General features: G+C 39.5%; 1 protein-coding gene across 1 annotated transcript; it reads left to right on the forward strand.

The window, feature by feature from the left end:
* Positions 1–1,185: 1,185 nt before the first annotated feature.
* On the forward strand, positions 1,186–14,914 carry LOC142396606 (uncharacterized). The gene is made up of 13 exons (XM_075479519.1): positions 1,186–1,521; positions 3,155–3,445; positions 4,964–5,236; positions 5,515–5,607; positions 5,893–5,949; positions 6,322–6,453; positions 6,933–6,956; positions 7,050–7,106; positions 7,858–7,881; positions 7,975–8,031; positions 8,451–8,603; positions 9,218–9,370; positions 12,718–14,914. The coding sequence occupies exons 1-13, from the start codon at positions 1,473–1,475 to the stop codon at positions 13,818–13,820; spliced, it is 2,466 nt and encodes an 821-aa protein (XP_075335634.1). The 5' UTR covers positions 1,186–1,472; the 3' UTR covers positions 13,821–14,914.
* The last annotated feature ends 8,084 nt before the right edge of the window (positions 14,915–22,998 follow it).

Genomic DNA, 22,998 nt, shown 5'->3' on the forward strand with positions numbered 1-22,998 from the left:
CCATTGAAGAGTTTTTCACCAGCCACATACACAAATTACCCTCCTGGCTGCCATGGATGCGGCGTGTGAGGACATCACAGCAGATGCCTGCAGAGGCTGGATAAGACACTCAAGAAGCTTCTTTCCACGCTGCATCGCAAGAGATAATATTCAATGTGACGTGGATGAGAATATGTGGCCCAACAGACAGGAACGTCAACAGGTCTAGGAAGACTGTCTGCACTGTAATTCCTACAGCACTGTATGTACAGTTTTCCTTACTAGATTGTAGGTTCACATTTCTACTTTTTCTTTCTGCTATGCAGTGCTGTCTTTTCTTTTTTTGTACAAATTACAAACAGTAAAAGGGTAATTGTGAATCTTGTCTCTTGTAATCAATCTCACACATGCACTAAGGTGTAAATTACAAAATTTGTCATCAAAACTTAGCCATAGTTTACATAAGAACATCCCTCCAGAGTACACTGTTATATTGACAACATGACTAAGCAATTTGACTGTCTTATCCGTACACAAGGACTTGACATTCTGATGGCACTGACATGTTCATTGACACAGATATTTAGTTTTGAGAGATGAACTAAGGATTTTGAGCAAGAGTGCTTTTGCAGCTCATCCATGGTGTTTTGCTATTTGCCCAAATAGTTTTGAGAATGACGTACTGTTTTGCAAATGGCGAGGATGATTCGAGAATTGTACCAAAGCGACTGAGAAACTGTAAATCAACCGAAACCACGTCGCACACAGTCCGGTCGAACAAGTCAGACGCCTTCTGGCTCGTCAGATATTGTCGTCTAACAGCCAGGTGCGCGTCCGGCAAAACCTTCAAACTAAACCAAAGCCAATTCAGATAAAAGCCCATAAACCCGCCACGGGAAACGAATTGAGGTTTGTTAGTACAAACAGGTCTTCTCTGAACAGAACTGATTTGAAAAGTCAAACTCTGGCCTTCCTCCAAAGCAAGTCAAGCAGATGCATTCGTCCATCTGCTTGACTTGTGATACTAATTAGGCCTAAATTTGATATATTCTCGACTTAGACATGTTGTTTCTTTTATCATTATTTTTTCCTAAAATTAAATGTGTTCATGTCACAGTCACATTTATGCCCGCAAAGGTGCAGGTTCGAATTTTACTTTGAAAATTCAGGTGACCGGAAACAGCTCAGGTGTTTACACCTGTGCGATTCTCAGTAAGAGAAACATTTGGAATGCTCGCGGATGTTATCTTGCTATTCCTCATTTTCCGATTTAGTGACAACATTCTCAGCACTTTGGGGAAAAAGCCTGCCCGGGCTTGTTGACGGGAAAGGGGTTCGACTTTGTCCTCGGCGAGGCTTGCAGTGGCCGAAGTGGGGTGAATCTATCAGACGACGACAGGCAAAGAAAAACGTTTTTTTAAAGGAAGTAATGTGACAGCGACGACGCACCTGATTTAAAATAAATGAATGAATAAACCAAAAAACTTTCCAAAATGGATTATCGATGTTTCTACGTCTATTGTATCTTTACTTCCTGTCTAGGTGAGTTTGTGTTTTTTTTCCCCCCTTTATTTAAGTATAGAATTAGTTTGTGAGCATCCAGTGCAGAGAGAGGGCGATCAAAGGTCTTTGTAGGGCTGACACGATCAAGTTGCTTCCCCCCAGCGTGGGTAGAAAAAATGTCTGTGGTGTGATGGAGCTAATGATTTCATAAACCCTGTAACTACCTTCATATCAAGATGGTTGTTTATTTCTCTTTATCACTTTATTACTCTTGATTTACCCTTGATCTGTGCTCGTCAGCATTTTTTTTAATGAATTTTCACCTGTATATCTTAGTCTTTGTTATTGGAGGGGAGGTTGTTGTGTTGTTATGTTTGTCTGGTCCCGTATTGTGGTGGTCTTGCCTAGAAAAAAAATTGGATCTTGTTTGATCCTCCTTGATCTTTCTCCTGTGCTCCGCTGATGTCCAACTGATGACCTCTGACCTCCTCCCAGATGTTGCTGTGATCAGACTTATGTGGATCACTTTTTCTATTTGTCTCAAAAATGAGCACAGATATAAGTCGGCTTTGTTAGTTTTCTTATTTTTTTATTGGCTCACGCAACAAAGTTATGTCTGTGTAACAAGGCAGGGTTTGACCAAGTAATAGACACATGATATCAAGGTGCCCATGGTCCTTTTCTAGCTTCATTTCTGTAAAGTGATTTTCAGACAGATACTAAGTTCTTCAGATGGCATGACCACCCTGGGCCCTCAAACAAGGTCCTTAAAAAGATACTGAGGGGAAGAGGTGTAAATTAACTGCAATAAACCAGAGAAACATTCAAGTTGAAGCCACCAGGAATCAGTTATTCACCCCATCCATCATACTCCAGAACTGCAGTCTGCCTGAAGTGCCCAGAGGTACCCTGTGTCAGATGTCATCACAACAAAATATGGCCGCGACTAAAAAAGATTCGATGGTCAAAGTGTAAATTAGGGCCCAGAAATACCTGAAGAAAGATTTTCAAAAGTTTTATGGACAGATGACCACATGGACATTTGCCAGATCGCTTGCGGACATAAAATCAGTGCTTTAAAATGAAATGCTTGCAGGGTGGAGGAGCAGTACTGATGTGAGCTAGTTGGATCTTTAATGGATCCAAAATGCTTTAATTTCCTCGAAGGGAGTCTTCAGGCAGTGGTCCAGGAAGAGGTCTGCAGCATCTATCAGACTGTGATTTTTCTGCAGGACAATGCTCCATCACAATCATCCAGCTAATCTGCAGCTTTGTTACAGCCTCATTAGTGACTTCATAATGATCTCCTCCCCTCTTCACCAGACCTAAGTTCTGCATGGAGCTTATAGGCTCTTTTCACACATTTGATTTCCCCTTAGGTATAAGGTAAAAAATGTCATGAAATTGTCATTTTCTATTAATAGATCTACCAAAGACAAAAGTCTCTTGTCATTGAATATCCAGGTTTTATTTTCAATCATTTATATATCCTGATATCATAGTATTTATTAATGAGTAAAATACAGTAAATAAAGGTAAGTTGCTGTACTGCTAGTCTGAACTGTTGAACCTGAGGTGTTGCTACACTTATGCATGATTTAAAACTGACTGAAATCTTTATGCTTTTGGACACTTTTCTTGACCTTTTTTTTTTTTTTTTTTTTGTATGTAGTTGCCGGACAGACTCCAAAATATGCGCTCGTGGGGCAGAGGATCATGTTCAACGCAGACATCACAACACCCCCAGATGAAATCCTGTGGAAACACGATGGGAACAAAGTGGTGGAGTTTGATGGAAACCAGGAACAGCTGTTTGGCTCGTATACCAACAGGGTCGTTCTCAACTGGCATTCTGCAGATCTGGAAATTGATCAGCTCAGATTTGAAGACAGCGGAACTTATGAGCTGGAAGTATTCACTAAAACAGTATTGGATCGTTCAAGTTATAAATTAGAGGTCATTGGTAAGTTAGTTTTTTTTTTCATTTTACTTTCGTGACCATCAGATTAGAGCTGGTGAGCAATTAGAAGTGTGTGACTCAGAAGAGCCTTTCCACACAGTTGATGTTGCAAAGATAACTTTTACACTGCTCATGGTTCACTCATAAAACAATAAAACCTAAAGTGTGGGGACATACACTACTACAGTACAGTACACTACTAACTATTTCTGTTTCACTTGATTTTGACAGGAATTTAATGAAGTTTTTAACTTTAATTCTTAAATGAACAGCAAAATGAAATGTTGTTGCTAACAGGCCCAAAAATATCTTAAAGAAAATGTCTCCAAAAGCTAATTAAATGAAACTGGATGACTATACTCTTATCAAGCATCTTGCTCACTGAATAATTAATGAATGAATTTTGTAATAAAAACTATCAGGAAAATAAATCTAGCCTGCTGTCTAAGAAAAAAGAGAAAACGTGAAGCCAGCGCAAAGAGTGTTGAAACTGAACATTATATTGAAATCAATGGAATGATTACACAACTTCTCATTTTATATGTTAATGTCAGAAAACCTCTTCACTAGTTTCAAATCAGACGACCGTGTTCATATGAGCCGGGGCCATTTTGTGTCTGATAGGCCACAACTCAAAGGAGGTTTATGATTTCTGCCCTTCTCAGTTCATGTCCACCACTTGATTTCAATCAATCAGGATGGAGGTGGCCAAAGTCCAAAAAGGCTTCAGAATGTATGCAAACCAGCGGGTTGAAGTCCCCTTGGAAACGGCCAATGAACTGAAAACAAACCGCTTCAGTCTGAATGAGTGTGAGTTGTGCAGTCACAGTTTGGAAGAAAACGCTGCCTCTGAACCTGGCAATTCAGTCCAACTGCTCACATTAACAACTTACATATCATCCTCCAATTGGCCAATAACTGTCACCGTATACATACACTATGATGTGGCTTGAGTTAAACTCTGCTCCTCTGTCGTGTGCTATCAGGATAAACAGCTATTAACTCACAACACAACCCCGAGGGATCTGTGTTCTTTTTTTCCCACAAGATTTATCGGTTTTATAGCTACTTTGAAATGATCCTTAAATTTGGAAGCACTGCTTTAAACTGTTTGTAAAGAGGTTAAGACTACCTCCAGCTGGTCTGTCGGTGAACCGCTGCATAACTTTTACTTTAAAGGATTGAACACATACACATATTTTTATATGTTGGCGCTTCAAGGAAATACCAGAATATTTCTGCCACCACTCCCAACAAATGATCCCAATATAAAAGCTGGTTTATCTCTCAAAGTGTCACCTCTATTCAACCTTTGGTTGGTACGAGACACAGACTTTGATCATCAGAAAATATCGAACAGCAGTGTTTTCTTTGAAGTATCTTTTTCGTTAAACATGTTTTCCTCATCCAGCCCTGTTGTGGACGTATAAATGCAGTCCTTGTTTTTTTTCGTATAAATCCATGTCAAATAGGAGAAAATGAGCATTGTGGTTACATGTTGGCTTTTATGTATTCATGTAGACAAAGTACCCGAGCCTACCATAACCTGTGAGATGAAGAAGGGCAGCAGCTCCGATGAATCTGGAAACCAGGCCACACTGACGTGCTCAGCAGAACTCGGACAGTCTCCGTCCTTAACAAAGTTCCAATGGAGCTCAAATGGAAATGTGCAGAGTGGCCGAAATCTGACAATATCTCTTGGGGATGAACATGACAATGAAGTGTACACCTGCACCGTGAGCAACCCACTCACTAAAGAATCTGCTGTGTTCACTGCTAAGGAGTGCTACTCTGGTAAGACTCTACTGTATGTTTATGACAATTGTCATAGAAATTGACGTTTGTACTGTACAAAACTTTTAACTAGTATGTCATGTGTGGACAGAGTGTCTCTGTTGCTTAATCAGTAATAATATTCAAACAAATATGTCTGTCTTTAAAAGTAATTTTAAATTTATTTTGCTTTAAATTGCTAATATGGTATTTAAAAAAGGCTGAAAAATCCATGAAATGGAGAAATGAGGGATGTGTATGATGTATGATGAGTGTTTGTTTTTTGTGTTTCTCTCCAGACAAAGACAGTTCAACTGCACTGATTGTTTGCATTTTAATTCCAATACTCCTGGTGGGTTTGGCCATATTGATCTTCATACTGTGGCGTAAAGGTACAGTTACAGGAAACTACACCTTTCCTTCAGAATTGAAAATGATTTGTCAAGAACTGAGCGTACGGACAGGATATGTGTTCACTGATGTCACTGTAAGTTTAAGTTGATGGAATTATGAGATCTCTGTGGGACAGAGTTATTATTTATTTTATTATCAAAATCTATGTATAAATAAGCATATAAATCTATTTACATGTAGTATTATTGAACATGCTCCTGCTAATATTAGGTCTGATAACCACAGTGAAATATATGAAAGTAAATGCTTTTTTTTTATTCTAGGACATTTTTCCAAGAAAACGGAGGAAGATTTGGAAAAACAGGCAGACGAGATCAAAGGTTTGATGTTGTATTTACTCTGATATGTGGATGCAAGAAGCAGATATTTTTTCATTCAATTGACTGAGTTACAGATTACAATAAAATATTGATGGTGGAGGGAAGTATTGGTTCTCGAGATCAATTGAAGCTCGTAAACTTTTCAGCTTTTAAATCATTGTAACAGTTTAATACAGTTTTGTTTCTGTTTTTTTTAAAAGGACACGGCTTATTTTAAGCTTCTTGAATATTTTTCAGTTATTTTATAATATTTCTGTGACTATTAAACAGATATTTGTCAGCTTCACGTTCATCATACACATTTCCTAATGGGTTGTTTTTCAAATCTGCTGTTATATTACCTGTATTCACTTTTGTCTTCACTTTTTTCAGGAAATCATGGATTTAATGGGGACGAAGGCCGGCCTCTGCTGGACAGAGCCCCCACGATGCCCTCTCATCAGCCACTTCACTTTGTCCCAAGGAATAATGACCCTGTGGCGTTAGAACAGGACACAGAAGAAGGTAGAGGCTGTGCAGTGATGTTACTGCTTATTGTTGATGTAAAGTGTCTCCTGCCCAGCATCATGGCAACCAGAATAATGGTCTTAATGACGTGTTGTGCCAAACACATTTGCTCCGCCAAGTGAAGCTTTGTGGACATAAAGCTCCTATTGATGCTTAAGTACTTGTATTTATTTATTTTTCTTATGTCAAAATGATATATTAATGCCAAACCTGAGAGGAAGAATGAAGGGAAGAGGAGAGTGAAGAAAAGAGAAAGGCGGCTAAGATACCAAAGGGAAAAAGTGTGTTTTTAGCTCACAGCAGCGGCTAAAATAAAGTTAAATAAAAGAATAAAAAGAGAAAAAAGTTTTTAGTTAAAATATTGAAATAGATCTTTGCTTTATATTTCTTTTTACATGTGCTTTTCTAAATGAAAGTCATCTTTGGCAGTCTTTTAATGACCTCTTACCTGTATTTCATTTTATTATTTTTCACAGGACAAGACATGACACCACAAAAAGGTTACACGAACAGCGCTATGATTTGAAATCATTGATATGCTCTGTAAGATGTGCTGCAGATTAATTTAGCTGGTTTTGACTTCCACTATGCAGGTTTTGTAAAGAATCGTGTCAGAAACATTGAGGAAACTACCCAACACATACCAGCAGGTAATCTTTGTTTCTCCCAGCAGATCATTTGTCACAGTCAGTGATTGATGATAGAAAATTGATCTGAAATACTTCAGATAAGTTTTTGCAGAAATGGATTGTCAGCTTTATTAAAGGCAACAACAAGCTCTCTAGTTGTATTCTTCCATAAATAAATGATATATATATTTTAAATGATTACTTATCTTATCTGTAATTATTAGAAAATGATCAAAATAAAAAAAAGACTTTAAATCAAAAGATGTCTCCATTTTTGCAGAATTGTTCAGTTAACAGTCTGCAGCAAATCCCAAATATGAACCTGGAAGCAAAGAGACTGAAAATATTTGTTGATAAAATTAAGTCAAAACATGTGTGATTACATTAATTTACCAAGTTTCAGCAATGTTCTTGAAATCACATAATATTTCTATTTAGATTGTTTAATTGGCTTCTTTCGAGATATTGTTTATTTTTCTCATGTCAAAATGATATATTAATGCCAAACCTGAGAGGAAGAATGAAGGGAAGAGGAGAGTGAAGAAAAGAGAAAGGAGACTAAGATACCAAAGGGAAAAAGTGTGTTTTTAGCTCACAGCAGCGGCTAAAATAAAGTTAAATAAAAGAATAAAAAGAGAAAAAAGTTTTTAGTTAAAATACTGAAATAGATCTTTGCTTTATATTTCTTTTTATAAGCTTTTCTAAATGAAAGTCATCTTTGGCAGTCTTTTAATGACCTCTTACCTGTATTTCATTTTATTATTTTTCACAGGACAAGACAAGACACCACAAAAAGGTTACACGAACAGCGCTATTATTTGAAATCATTGATATGCTCTGTAAGATGTGCTGCAGATTAATTTAGCTGGTTTTGACTTCCACTATACAGGTTTTGTAAAGAATCGTGTCAGAAACATTGAGGAAACTCCCCAACACATACCAGCAGGTAATCTTTGTTTCTCCCAGCAGATCATTTGTCACAGTCAGTGATTGATGATAGAAAATTTATCTGAAATACTTCAGATAAGTTTTTTGCAGAAATGGATAAATGATATATATATATTTTAAATGATTACTTATCTTATCTGTAATTAATAGAAAATGATCAAAATAAAAAAAGACTTAAAATAAAAAGACGTCTTCATTTTTGCAGAATTGTTCAGTTAACAGTCTGCAGCAAAACCCAAATATGAACCTGAAAGCAAAGAGACTGAAAACATTTGTTGATAAAATTCAACATTCAAAACATGTGTGATTACATTAATTTACCAAGTTTCAGCAATGTTCTTGAAATCACAAAACTTTCGAGATATTGTTGGTGCGGCTTCATCTCTAACAGTATTTCTCTTTTTTTCTGTGTTTCAGGATCACAGAAGAACGAAGACAATGACAGGAAAACTTCATCTTCTTCTTTGGTGGCTGAAGAGCCAGCACCTGTTCTGGATCGTTCTCAAGACTTATATGAAGAAGAAAAGCAAGAGGCCAATGAAACGTTGGCAGAGGAGTCGGACGACCAAAGTGAGTACACACGGGCCGAATACAAAACTCTGCTGCTGCTGAACAGCCAGGTTTGGAAAGTAAACAGAGAGCTAGATTTAACATCATTTTACTGCAGTTTTATTTTTTGTGTATTCAAAACGCCTAATTCGACACAGAACGATGTCAATTCACTTTGACATTAGGGGGCGCTTTTGTGATTGAGTTTTTAAAGAAATGTTCAGGGAAGACAGCCAGACTTTGTCACCAATGCAGTAAGGAGGTGCCTGTGACTGGTGTCGCTCAGCAGATTCTTGGGACTTTTCAACAGATCGAAGTTATGCAGATTATGCTGAGATGATGGTGGATCCAAGGAACAGCCAGAACTGATAAGGGAATTATGTGCACACTCAATCCACTTCTGGCTAGAGTCTGTAACACAGCGGATGGCAGTTTCAAGTTCCTTATTGAGATATTCAGTTTGTCCATAGGTCTGAGGATGGAAGCCCTAAGATAAGCTTTCAGTGGTACTAATCACTAATGTGATTACATTAATTTACCAAGTTTCAGCAATGTTCTTGAAATCACAAAACTTTCGAGATATTGTTGGTGCGGCTTCATCTCTAACAGTATTTCTCTTTTTTTCTGTGTTTCAGGATCACAGAAGAACGAAGACAATGACAGGAAAACTTCATCTTCTTCTTTGGTGGCTGAAGAGCCAGCACCTGTTCTGGATCGTTCTCAAGACTTATATGAAGAAGAAAAGCAAGAGGCCAATGAAACGTTGGCAGAGGAGTCGGACGACCAAAGTGAGTACGCACGGGCCGAATGCAAAACTCTGCTGCTGCTGCTGCTGCTGCTGAACAGCCAGGTTTGGAAAGTAAACAGAGAGCTAGATTTAACATCATTTTACTACAGTTTTATTTTTTGTGTATTCTTTATTTTTTTTTTTCTTCCCTTTGTCCTGTCCAGCATTATGGCAGCAGAATTGTAATCTGAATACCGTTTATGCTAAACACATTTGCTATGCCAAGGGAAGCTTTATGAATGTAAAGCTCCCCTTGATGCCCATCAACTCCTCGTTTTTATTTATTTATTTTTGTTACAATATTTAACATGATGTGATAGTGTGATAGTGCCGAACCGGGCCGGGGGACAGAGAGAGAGGGAGAGCGAAGAAGAGAAAAAAGGAACAGAAACATGAAGAGACAAACATAAAAAACAATGAAAAATCCGACAACCAGCTGCTACACCTGTAAAAACAAAACTGAAGACGATTCACGGCTTTTGTGGGGAATCCAGCCTTAGAAGCACCAGGAGCATGCTACTGGGCTAATGAATGTGTGTGTGTGTGTGTGTGTGTGTGCATGAACATGCAATACACATAGATGGTCCCACATAATAACCATGCTTAAATATCAGTGTATAGGGCCACACCCCCCCCCAGCAATCAGAAGCAGGCCGAGAGGGCCCCCAGACCCAGGCCACCAACAGCCCCCAAGGAGCACAGAACCCGGGAAGCCCACCATAGAGACGACCACGCATCCCCCCAGAATACAGCAGAGGAAGCCCCCGGACAGAGCCCCCACAAGCAACGGGCAGAGCCCCCTTGGCGACCAGAGGTGGCAGCCTACCAGCCCCGCCAGGCCCCCGCCACCCAGACATTTTTTGTGTATTCAAAACGCCTAATTCGACACAGAACGACGTCAATTCACTTTGACATTAGGGGGTGCTTTTGTGATTGAGTTTTTAAAGAAATGTTCAGGGAAGACAGCCAGACTTTGTCACCAATGCAGTAAGGAGGTGCCTGTGACTGGTGTCGCTCAGCAGATTCTTGGGACTTTTCAACAGATCGAAGTCATGCAGATTATGCTGAGATGATGGTGGATCCAAGGAACAGCCAGATCTGATAAGGGAATTATGTGCACACTCAATCCACTTCTGGCTAGAGTCTGTAACACAGCGGATGGCAGTTTCAAGTTCCTTATTGAGATATTCAGTTTGTCCATAGGTCTGAGGATGGAAGCCCTAAGATAAGCTTTCAGTGGCACTAAGTGCTTTGCAGAAGGCTGACCGAACCTGGGAAGTGAATTGGAGACAATGACTCTCTCTCTCTCTCTCCTTGTTGGATCATGTCCCAACAGAACTGTGAGTCCACATGGAATTCACATTTTTCTGCTTTGCCGAAAAACAGAAAACCCACAGATCCTAAGACTTGGGATGAGCACTACCTAAAACCCCACTTTGGAGAAACTCTCCTTCAAAGATCTGTGATGTGGCTGTTGCAGCATTCAGTTGACTGTCACTGCTTTATGCCCGTTTTGTATTTATAACATTTTGTCTTGATTTGATGTATTGGGTATTTCATTCTGTAGTTTTTTTCAAAACTATCATTACTTCTAGTGGCTTTATCAAATAAGCTGTTTACTTACAGTTGTTATCTGCTGCTTTTCCCCTCGTGTTCCTTTATCTTTGTAGCGTGTGCCTTTGTGTCTCTAAGTATCAGCCTTTAGTAAGAGCTGGGTGGAGCTTTGGCAGCCAATAGAAGCTCGTTCATAACTATTTAAGCCAGTCATAGTATGGTTGCCTTTAGTGAAGAGGAACTTGTTCTATAAACTCACTGTTGTATATTGTTTTAGGTGGAGTCAGCAGTAGGACAGCATCATGGACTTTTTTTCTTATTAGTTTTTTATTGCATCTTTAGAACAGGAACCTCGTGAAAATCCTTTGTCCATCTCCTGTGCTCTGATGCCCCACAGAGGTTCCTTGTGGCCGGGTCTTTTTGTGTTTTCACATGACATGTTGCCTTCTGGTTGAACACATGGTCTCAGCTGCTCAAAAATCTGTGGTTGTTGTCTGATTCTCCTTTTCATAATGCTGCAAACATTTTTAAAAGGAGACAGATCCCTGAATCCTGCAAGTCTGTCTGCGGATGGATACACAGACGGATAATTCTGCGCAAGTATAAATGTGCCCTAAGTTTGGCAGAATGAGGTCTGACATTGTACTGCTGAAAACAGCCCCTGGGAGAAGACATCGCCTTGATGGCAGCGTGTGTCAACAGAACTCTCACACATGCAATGCAGGTCATTCATGCCATGGAGTAAAGCAACCCCATACCATCACAGATGCTGGCTTTTGCACCTTTTTGCACCTCTCTTGGTGGCCCCTTTCTGTGCAGCTTTTAGCTTTAGCTTTCCCATAAAGGAAACTTCTGATTCTCTCAACCAAGAGTGCTCAGACCAACTGACAGCAAATGAAAGCCAAAGGTTCAAGCCCTCTAATTGATTGTACTTAATCATCATGTCCACTTAAGAGCCAGAGATGTGAAACTTTTTGTAGACATAGAAGATAGAAGCTTTTGTTAAAAATTACTGACAGAGAAAGCTAATGGCCTGTTGCATATCTCTTCAGATACCTCCACCTCAAGCCTGCACCTTGGCAGTGAACCTATGCTTTGCTGTTTTAATTTTAAAGGATTACTTCTAATGATCTCACATTTTTCTTTAAATGATATGACCGAACATCTCATATGTGTAGTAAGAAACAAGGCTGCCAATCTTGAGAGCGCAACATCAGTGTAAGCTTTTGAACTCATGCTCAGGAATTGAATTGCTTTGATGTGTACAATCTTTTCTCCAATATTTTAGTGTTCTTTTTAGGTCACTTTGTCCATTTATTTAGTGGAATTCTGCATTTTTCAGCTCTTATCTAAAACACTGTTATTGCTTTGCACAAAGGGGAATAATAAGACTTGTAAACATGCTCTGAACGATGAAACCTCTCTGCTGAACGGTTAGTTGGTGGCCAGATCACTGGGCACCAACGCTGAAACTCAGATTAGATTTTCTCTACCTAGTTCATAGTATATGATGCACCATACAATAAGCTGATCATCAGCAGTTTCACTATTAATCATTTGTAACATTGTAGTATTTCCTGGGTCATAGGAAAAAAAAAAAACAAACTAAACATAATCTCAACCAGTGGTTGCTATCCAACAGTGGAAATATGATTGTATGAAATAGTTTTGAAATATTGATCTGCATTTATACAACACAGGTTGCAATCTGGATGAGGGGATACATTTGACTATCTCTATTGTATACCAAAATGTTTTCTTTTTTCTCAGCACTTTTTTAATTGTCTGTTTCAGAGTCTGATCAAGCAGAGTTTGCTTCTGAAATCAGCGTCTCTCCCCCTGCTTCCCGGCCATTCTTGCATTCGACCGAAAACTCACCAAATATGGCACCACACAACGAAACTGTTGAACACAAAGATGTTGCCAGCTCAGGTCCGGTCACTAAAGAGCAGAGTGAGGAGAGCCACCATCGATCTGACTCATCAAGCTCTGTGGAAAAGAATGAAGCAGGCACCGAGGTAAAGGAGTCGCTCTCTACTGCTCCTGAAGAGGGAAATGCAGATGTTGCCAGCTCAGGTCCGGTCACTAAAGAGCATACTGAGGAGAGCCAACGTCGATCTGACTCATCAAGCTCTGTGGAAAAGAATGAAGCAGGCACCGAGGTAAAGGAGTCGCCCTCTACTGCTCCTGAAGAGGAAGATGCAGATGTTGCCAGCTCAAATCAGGTTGCTGAAGAGCATACTGAGGAGAGCCAACGTCGATCTGACTCATCAAGCTCTGTGGAAAAGAATGAAGCAAGCACCGAGGTAAAGGAGTCGCTCTCTACTACTTCTGAAGAGGGAAATGCAGATGTTGCCAGCTCAGGTCTGGTCACTAAAGAGCATACTGAAGAGAGCCAACGTCAATCTGACTCACCAAGCTCTGTGGAAAAGAATGAAGCAGGCACCGAGGTAAAGGAGTCGCCCTCCACTGCTCCTGAAGCGGGAAATGCAGAAGAAACAGCACACAAGCAAAATTCAGAGCTGCCACAAAAAGAAAAGCATTCGAAAGAGGAAACTCAGCAAAACACAGACAAACAGGTTTCTGAATATGACAACAAGCTACAGGGCGTAGGTGACCAAGAAAAAACAGATCCTCCTTCTAAAACCCCTCCGCGGCCTCAGAGTCCAACAGCATCAAAACCTGACAACAGTAAAGCCAGTACCTTTCAGTCTGAGTCTGCTGATGCAGATCCAGATCAGGAAGAAAAGGACAACAGCCACTCAGACAGCAGCACAGAAGAGGCAGACAAAAGTAAAGCTGCTGAAGATAAAAATGAGGACCAGTGTTGCCCAGGAGACAATAAGATAAAAACTGAGAGCGTTAGTGAGGATGAAGAGAGCCAAAAGAATAAATAAGCTGTTGAATAGGCTTTCATACAACAGAAAACTGACATTCAGTTCGTTCAAAAGAAAGTTGCAAAAGCAGAGTAAAAGTGTGCAGAAGACGTTCAGTAAAAGAGTCCAAAGACAAATATTTACTCATCAGCAGCGCAGAAAAGAGATGGGTGATGTATGTGTGGCTTTTTTTCCTTTTATAAAGAAGCTTGATATGAAGAGTCTCCTGAAAGCTAAAAGTACCAGGATGTTAACAAACAACAGCTGGTAACACTGCAGAGTGATCCATCTCTGTCACAGTTTCAGTGAGATGGTATGTGCTATTTGTAGGAGCTAAAAGAAAGCAGTTAAACTCTGTAAGTCAAAAAAGTTGAGTTTTTTCATTCATGTTGATACGTGTTTTCTCAATTCTCCTATTTTCAACTTTTACTTTAAATTTAAGTGTGTTTTACTTCAATTTTATTGTCTCTTTTTTTTTTTTTACAAATGTACAAATGGTATCAACTGCATGTTTTGTTTAAAAATCTTTTTCAAAAGCTCTAATTTTATACATTTAATTTTAAGACTGTACATGAAACACGAGGCGGTAGGAAAAAGCCAGAACCAGTTGTGCCTAATATTGAAAAAAAGAAATCCTTGTAATAAGCATTACTTAACTGGTAATAGAGAAAGTGAGGCTGTCAGCAAAAAAACGGTGCCACATGAAAAATGACAGTCAAGACAACTAAAGTGTTCTCTGATATTAATGCATGAAAAACATGTTCACGCTCTGCTGAATGACAGCTGGTGTAGAACTGTATCTGATACCCGGCTGGTTAGCATGCTGGGTTGTTTAAATTGCCTCCTAAAAGGCTGACGTGAAATCAAACAACATCCTCTGGCTTTAGAGATTACAGCCTGGCTACTCGTTTATTTTTATACACTCTTGATATTTTATAGAAAACTAAAAAAAAACATTGCATTTAGTTTTCTTTGACGTTTTACACTATGTGCTCAGTTTTGTATGTAACTGTTGGTTGGATAGAACATTTACTTGGGTGCTCCATGCAAGTGAATTTCAATGTATTTTTAGTTGTATTGTTTCATCAAACTAGTAATAAACAGTCAAATATTAACATGGGACATTATATCTTTATTATCACTTTGCAGTTTAACTTCTAATGTAATAAGCACTAATAATAAGTCATATATAGATTATTATAATATATATATATATAGAGAGAGAGAGTTAAGCTTGAGTAGTAATGCTAATATTGATAATAAATAATAATCAGAATAAGTACTCCTCTGTAGAATCGCTGCCTTAACGTTAGCCCCTGATGGGTCTCCCATAATCACAAGCCCCTTGGCTGAGCACCTTGGTTTTGGAGTGGCCTCACTGCGGCTTCAAGCTGCAGGAGGGAAGGTTCTGACTGCTGGTTGTGCATATGCACCAAACAGTAACTTGGATCAGCTGGCCTCTTTGGAGTCTCTGGGTGGGATCCTTGAGAGAATGCCACTTGGGGATTCCATTGTTGGAATGGGTGGAGGGAGCTCATTTGTTCCAGCATTAAGTGGTTCATCAGTGTACCTGGTACCAGGTCACCTTAGGCCAAAGGTCAGTGACCAACTTTATTGTATCATCAGCAGTTAACTTATCAAAACCTGGTAGTGAGTTGGATCCATTGGCAGAGAAGACTGCTGGACAGACCTGGTAAACCCAAGCAGGTAGTGAGGGTGAACTGGAAACGTCAGAATTGTAAATATAACCCTTCATAGCCATAATGTTGCTCAAAGAATGAGCATTTGAATAGAAGCATGCACATTTTTAAACAAGGACCGATCTTTGTGCACACACTGCCATCAAGTGGTGAAAGTAAGTGTGCTGAAAAAATCCACTGTCATGATCCGTGTTGTTCTGATGTCTTTTGGTGTTTGTTTTTTCCATTCTGGTTCTTGTTAGGGTTCCGTCACTCCAGTACAGTCATCAGCTCCACCCCCTTCACCTGTGTTCACTTATTCCTTGTTTCTATTTTGGTCACTCTGTCCGTTCTAGTTATTCAGCGTTTCGATTTTGTTTTCCATGTTTTAGTGTTATGTATTTCCGGCTTTGCCACGCCTTTATTTAAAATAAAAAGGTTTTATTTTTGCCTCCTGAGTCCTCATTCCTCGCCACCACCCACAGGTGACATCCACTCCATGACGAGCTCTTCCCTAAAACTCATTTTGACGCACCTTCCCCTCTTTTTAAAAAGTAAAATTCCGAAAGTATTGGTGTAAAGCTAGTGTAGAAAAGCTACTGTAGCCTTCATATCTTCTTGAGTTCTTTAACCGAAAGTATCGCGCATAGGTGTGAGAAATGGCGTCCAACAGCGAGAGGCGTCTGGCTGCACTGTCAGGACCCTTAGTTTTTTTTTTTTTTTTTTTTTATAAATAACTTTATTTAAACAATATTAGTATACAACAAACCAACAGATTGAAGTATACAATACAACAACCATGCAAACAAACAACCAGGGGTGATAATTAAATAAGAACATGCAAAGACGTACACATTGAAATTGTCCTTAGAGCCTTTTCATTTGTAGAGTCTGTTATTGATTTGATATATATTTCCATATCTTTAATGAAAACAGAAAAACATGGTGTTTTATTAGCAAATTTACATTTATGAATATAAAATTTAGCAAAGAGGATTAGCAGGTTTATTATAAAGAAACATTTAGCATCCTTTTTATGAAATCTATAGAAACAAAATAAAACATTTTCCCAGCATAAGGAAACTTTTTTTAAAATATGGTCATTAATAAACCTGCTAAACTGACCAGAACCTACGTGTGAAAGAGCAGAGCCAAAAGAGATGTATTAAAGTTTCAGGAAGATCCTCACAGAAGCTGCAATTAGTATTTATGTCTCTTTTAAATTTGATCATATAGTGTTTAGCAGGGTAAATTTTATGGAGAATTTTAAATGACACTTCCTTCACCTTGTTTACAATTAAATATTTATGGGGGATCATCCAAACTGTTTTCCAGTGGATATCTGGGATATAACGGCTCCAGTAAATTTCTACCGACGAACGAGAAATAATAGATTCTTGGAACAACCTGCGTATTCTTTTATTGCTCTTCCTAATCTCCTGTGCAAAACAGATTTTCCCCACAGATGACTCGGCTGGATCAGGGACACTGGGTGGAACAGATAGAGTATAATTAGTGTTTTTAAACAGCATTAAAGTGCCCGAAGGTAAAGCATCAACCACCATGGAGAACTCCTGGAAATTAATTGGAAATTTGCATATTGAGCAAAATTCGTTGTAACTGAGAATTTTACCTTCCTTATTAACCAGCTGAGCCACCAGTAGGATCCCATTTTGAACCCAAGTTTCAAGATAGAGTGACCTGTTTATAAATAAAATATCCCTGTTGTTCCAGATGAGGTATCTGTGAGGTGAGAAGTTATGTTTATAAATGAGCGTCCACGCTAAGAGCACCTGCTTATGGAAAGATGAGAGTTTTACAGGAAGTTTTTCAACATTGTAATTACAATTTAAAATGAAGTTAAAGCCACCAAAGCGCGAGAAAACGTGATCTGGTATGAGGTTCCAGATAGAGGTTGGATTTTTAAGGAAGTGTTTAGCCCATTTAATTTTTATCAGGACCCTTAGTTGGAGCACAGATTCTATAATAGTACAGATACGCCACTCACGGTGCATTTCCGGTTTCCAACGAGGCGATTTTGGTTGCAGTTCCACCCTTTTTCCACGTGGGGCGCTCAATTTTGGAGACCAGAATAAATGGAGTCCTATGGAGCTATACGCCCTTTCGTGCCCTTATCTCAAGATATAATTTTTTCTCTAGTAATTCGAATGTTGTTTTCGAAAGAGGATGTTTAGAAAATACCCATGGCTGAGTTTTAGATTTTTAGAGCCACTCATTTGCTTAAAAAAAGGATTTGAAGTGTATATTACGTCATACATAGCTTACGACCGGAGATGCCGCTTTACGGCAACAATCCTGCTTGTTGTTGGTCTCAAAGGCAGCAGCGTTTTCAAGGAAGAGCTGTAGTAAGAGAGAATGTGTGGTAACATCACAGATTCTTAGGCTGTGGTAACATAAGCGGAAAAAGTCCATCTTAATTCTGTTGTCGCTTGGTATGGAGCCAGCCGTCAAGCGATGCCTCTGGTCGTAATTCTGGTCGACCAGCCGTTATTAGCACAATGCTAGCGCGTGGTGGACAACAAGAAGCCAACCTGTAAGAAATCAAAGGGATATATGTACTCGTTCAGTAGATTTTTGACTTGAAACCCATGTTGAGCTCTCAGAAACTACATTCAAACCTGAGCGCTCTTGAAGAGACTTAGGTGAAACTGACCATTTGTAGCATCTAGCTCCATTGGGCCCCATTCATTCTGGTCTCCACCGACGCCCCCAGTGGAATTCTGGTGTAACTGCAGCCAAAAAGCCGGTACAATGGGGCTTAATAGAGAGTGGCAAGGCTGTTCGTTATAATGGCTGTGATTCTGGTCTCCACCGACGCCCCCAGTGGAATTCTGGTGTAACTGCAGCCAAAAAGCCGGTACAATGGGGCTTAATAGAGAGTGTCAAGGCTGTTCGTTATAATGGCTGTGGTTGGAGACATGCACTGTGACGTCACCTGCACTGATAACGTGGAGGTGCGTCGCTTACTTAAAAAAAATCCGGGTTACTAATTTTGAATTTTAGCCGAATGAATAAATAGGCAGCAGGTCTGTGGGTTGTCTGTGGCAGTAGCACGAGGAGGACGTCAGTAACACCCACTTTACGATAAAAATTCAAAATTATAGTAACCCGGATTTTTTTAAGTAAGCGACGCACCTCCACGTTATCAGTGCTAATGTACAGTAATTAATAAATTATAAACAGCATAGTTTGTGCCTGTGTAAGCTTGCCCATAGGAAACCGTTTCATGGCCGAATATCTCAAGAGAGCAGCCAGACGCCTCTCGAATATCTTCGGAACAGCTCCAAATGTTCAACAACAAGCAGGGGTGAGTAGAACATCATGTTATAATGTGATATCAAGGGCCCAATGTCAAAAAACCGGTCTTATCCTTTAAATGTGCCATTTTTCGTATCGATAGTGCTGACTTGTTTAATTTTGTTTGACTTATTACGACATTATTTGTCTCTTACAGATGTATATTTCAATAACTATATACTGTAAAGTTATATTAATTTTAAAGAATCAGGTTTCTTTACTTTTGGCTAGTCTTTAGCGTTGTTATCGTATCGATAGTGCTCACTTAAATGCGCCATTTATATATATATATCTATATATATATCTATATATATATATATAGATATATATATATAGATATATATAAAATTTAGTTTTACTTATTATGACATTATTTGTGTCTTACAGATGCATTTTTCAATAACAACCGCCGGCACTCCGCCCAAAATCGAACGCTGCACGTCATGTTGCAAACTGTTTCACTGCCCTCTGTGCCTACAATTTAAACCAGCAAAATTGTCCAAGCTGCAGAGCCACTTAGAGGCACATACAAAAGGTGGCATTTTATGTAAAGGTAAGCATAATGTATTTGTCTGTTTGTTTGTACTCATAAGTATTAGCTAACGCTACTAATTTCTGGCAGGTTGTGGTTTGGTTTGTAAAAGGGTAAAAGGAAAATGAAGGGAATGTAGGTTGCAGTGAAGAACATCTGACACCTCACTTTCTGTCTTTTAGAAACCTATCCCAGTCACTAAATCCCGGCAACTGGACAGAGAAAACTGGACTACAAATTCAGGTAAGAGTATAAAGTATGTATAATGCATGTTTTCATATTAATAGTTGAGTACTCAGGAAGAAGAGCAGCAGGCAGAGGTCTCCAAGAGAGCCAGACTTGCTGATCTGGACACACCAGTGGAAGGCGTAAGCTTTTGCACAGTATCTATTGGTCAGATACTGTTGGTGTGGCAGCTATAGTACAGACATCTCTCTTTCTGTCTTTTCCATAGGACTCGGTTGAAGATCGCATTCTTCAAAATTGCAGACATGCAGCAGAGTGGGCTGAGGCCAACAAACCACTGTTGTCTGCCAGAGTGGACCTGCCTGACGTTCTGGGCATGGGGGAAGGGGAACAGGCAGAGGCTGCTCTACAGTATGGGAGGTTGTGGAACGAAGAACTGGACGAGGATGAAAGAGAAGCAATCCTGGAGCCTTTCAAAATGATATTTCACAATATTAACGAGATGTTGATATTTTGTGAACAGGTAGTCGACAAAAACAAAGATTTTTTTGTCATATTGTGAATGTTTGACTGAATAAACACTACAGAACATTTGATCATGTTTTGACTTGGTGTGCTTTTTATGTTTTCTCATTGATCCCTTAATAATTTGACTTGGAATATACTGTAGATATCAAGAGTTAGGGTACTATTTAGTGGTACTAAGGTGTTCCAGCAGCTCTCTCTCTCTCTCTCTCTCTCTCTCTCTCTCTCTCTGCCCCATTTTCTTGTATGCTTATGTGTTTGTCTATGCGTCAACTGTCTAGTGTCATTTGTGTATATTTGTGGGGGAAAAAAAAAAAGTTTATATGGTGGTATGTTGAAATATAATGGAAAATAACTAGTCGTGTATGGGCATACACTGTGAACTGGAGGAAGAGAAAGAAGAAAGGGGAAAAAAAATATATATATATTTTAATGATGATGATGAAATTGTATATGTTGTACAAGTCTACCAATAAACAAAGTAACAAAAAAAAGAACATAATTGGCATAGACATAGAACCAAACATGAAATTTATGGTGGTTAAGGATAAAAATACAGAATAATACAACAGAAAAACTAATTGAAACAAATATATATATAAAGACCAGTGCGATAAAGTCAAAATGAAATGATAATGAAATAGCAGTGACTTACTCTATAGTACACAATACAATGTACAGTATAGGCCTATGGCATCTTGTGAGATGTTGGCTTATGAATATGAGCCTAAGAGAAAATGTGTGCAGTGACCAAACAAAAGTTTACAATACAAATAAAAACAATAGACCGGGAATTGATAGATTTTATGTCGTACTGTTAACTAATTAATTCATTTGTGAGGACCTCTTGAAAAATATAGCATTTAAAATCGTTTAAAAATACGTGCTTCCGATACACACGCTTTTATTTTGAAAGGCTTCGAATCAACTTCCGGTCCTCACAGTGCACTTCCGGTCCTCAAAGTCCAGGTGACGGCAGAGAGCACAGCCAGAGAGTCTCTATCAGAGAGTCTCTACACAGCCCTTTTACAGACAGCCGTTCCACTTCCTATTCGCCCCATTATAAAAAAAATTGGCTGCAGTTCAGTTGATTTTCTCTGGGGGCGCTGGCGAGCGAGTGCAGAATGACCATTTTCCATAGGGCTGGCGCTAATAACTCAAAAAATGTCCCCGCTAGCGACTGAAACCTGAAAATATTACTGTGATTTCTGACAACGGGATGTAGATTTATATCAAAAGTACAATAACCTGGGAGTTATATCTTTCTGTTTTCTTACAGGTCTGGCATTTGCGAGTCAGTCTCCGCTAGCATTTTGCTAACGGAATCTGAAGAACGCACGGCAGATTACGACCGGCTGCTTTACGGCACTCGTCCACTGTGCCAGAGTGCTAACCTGGTGCTGCTAACAACAACCAAGGCTAAACCAGAGGCTAGTCAGAGAGTATGTAAAAGGGATGTGCTGAAATCTGTAACTATTTGAGCTAACACCTCTCTGCTAGCTCAGCGCTAGGACTGACCATGCCGTAAAGTGATGCCACATGCGTGACGTCACTCGTGAGGCAATACTGACCATAAATGTGTATTTTAAAAAGATCTAGTGAGTCTAAAAAATCAAACCAAGTGCCGTTTGAAAGGATAATTTATCCTTCCTTTAGGAAAATGAAAATAAAAAAATATAAAAAATTCTATCCAAAGCAATGGCTGGATCTAATGTGGATTTCATAGTACCACCATTTAGCACCGTCGCCTCACAGCAAGAAGGTTCCAGGTTCAACACCCAGCTGGGGCCTTTCTGTGTGGAGTTTGCATGTTCTCCCCGTGTATGCGTGGGTTCTCTCCGGGTACTCCGGCTTCCTCCCACTGTCCAAAAAATCATGCATGTTAGGTTGATTGGCATCTCTAAATTGTCCTTAGGAGTGAGTGTGAGCGTGCATGGTTGTTTGTCTCGCTTGTCTCTATGTGGCCCTGCGATGGACTGGCGGCCTGTCCAGGGTGTACCCCGCCTCTCGCCCATTAACTGCTGGGATAGGCTCCAGCCCGCCCGCGACCCGATCGACGGATTCAGCGGTATAGATAATGGATGGATGGATAGTACCACCATAGAGTTCGGCGTGCTCTGCACTGCTTCGTTGGCGCCCCTAGAGTGCAGTACCACCCGGAAATAGCCGCCAGTTTTCCCTCTCCTCATAATAGAGACTCTCTGGTCTCTATTATATTCAGACTGAATATCTGAAGGTCCCTGGTTCAATACCGGGTTTCGGCAAAGAGTACTATGAATTGTGGATGTTTGTCAAGAGGGAAAAGCAGCCCATGTTAGGAAAGTGAACTGGTAAAAACAAATTATCTCAGAAAATCTAGATCAATGAAAACAAACAAGGCTGGTAGGAAAGTGAACTGGTAAAAAGGAATTATCTCAAAAGAGCTTCATTAATGAAAACACACGAGGCTTCTTCCTCATCTACAACAGTCAATTATTGCATTTTTGTGGCCTTTATCTGGCTCCACAGCTTTGTCGCCAAAGCTCCACGGAGCGAGATCCCGATTTTAGTTTTCAAATGAAAACGGCCCTTTGGCCCTGTGTAGCCGAAATAGCTCAGTTGGGAGAGCGTCAGAATGAATATCTGAAGGTCCCTGATTCAATCCAGGGTTTCGGCAAAGACTACTATGAATTGTGGATGTTTGTCAAGAGGGAAACACAGCCCATGTTAGGAAAGTGAACTGGTAAAAAGGAATTATCTCAAAAAACCTAGATCAATGAAAACAAACGAGGCTGGTAGGAAAGTGAACTGGTAAAAAGGAATTATAGTGGAAACCGCTTATAGTGGTCACGGATATAGTAATCAACCGCTTATATGGATCAAAAGGCTTGGGACGGAATCATTTCTATACAAATGCTGTTTAAATAATTCGTTTATAGTGATCAAGAAATCCGCTTATAATGTTCATTTTTGGCCATTT

This window comes from Odontesthes bonariensis, chromosome 12 (genome assembly GCF_027942865.1).
Source record: "Odontesthes bonariensis isolate fOdoBon6 chromosome 12, fOdoBon6.hap1, whole genome shotgun sequence".
Taxonomy (NCBI): domain Eukaryota; kingdom Metazoa; phylum Chordata; class Actinopteri; order Atheriniformes; family Atherinopsidae; genus Odontesthes; species Odontesthes bonariensis.

Bases quoted from the DNA above. Each gene is read 5' to 3' on its own strand.
- LOC142396606 (XM_075479519.1), top strand. From the start codon at position 1,473: ATGGATTATCGATGTTTCTACGTCTATTGTATCTTTACTTCCTGTCTA. The intron at 5,608-5,892 runs GTACAGTTACAG...TTTTTATTCTAG, and splicing joins CTTCATACTGTGGCGTAAAG to GACATTTTTCCAAGAAAACG. The intron at 5,950-6,321 runs GTTTGATGTTGT...CACTTTTTTCAG, and splicing joins ACAGGCAGACGAGATCAAAG to GAAATCATGGATTTAATGGG.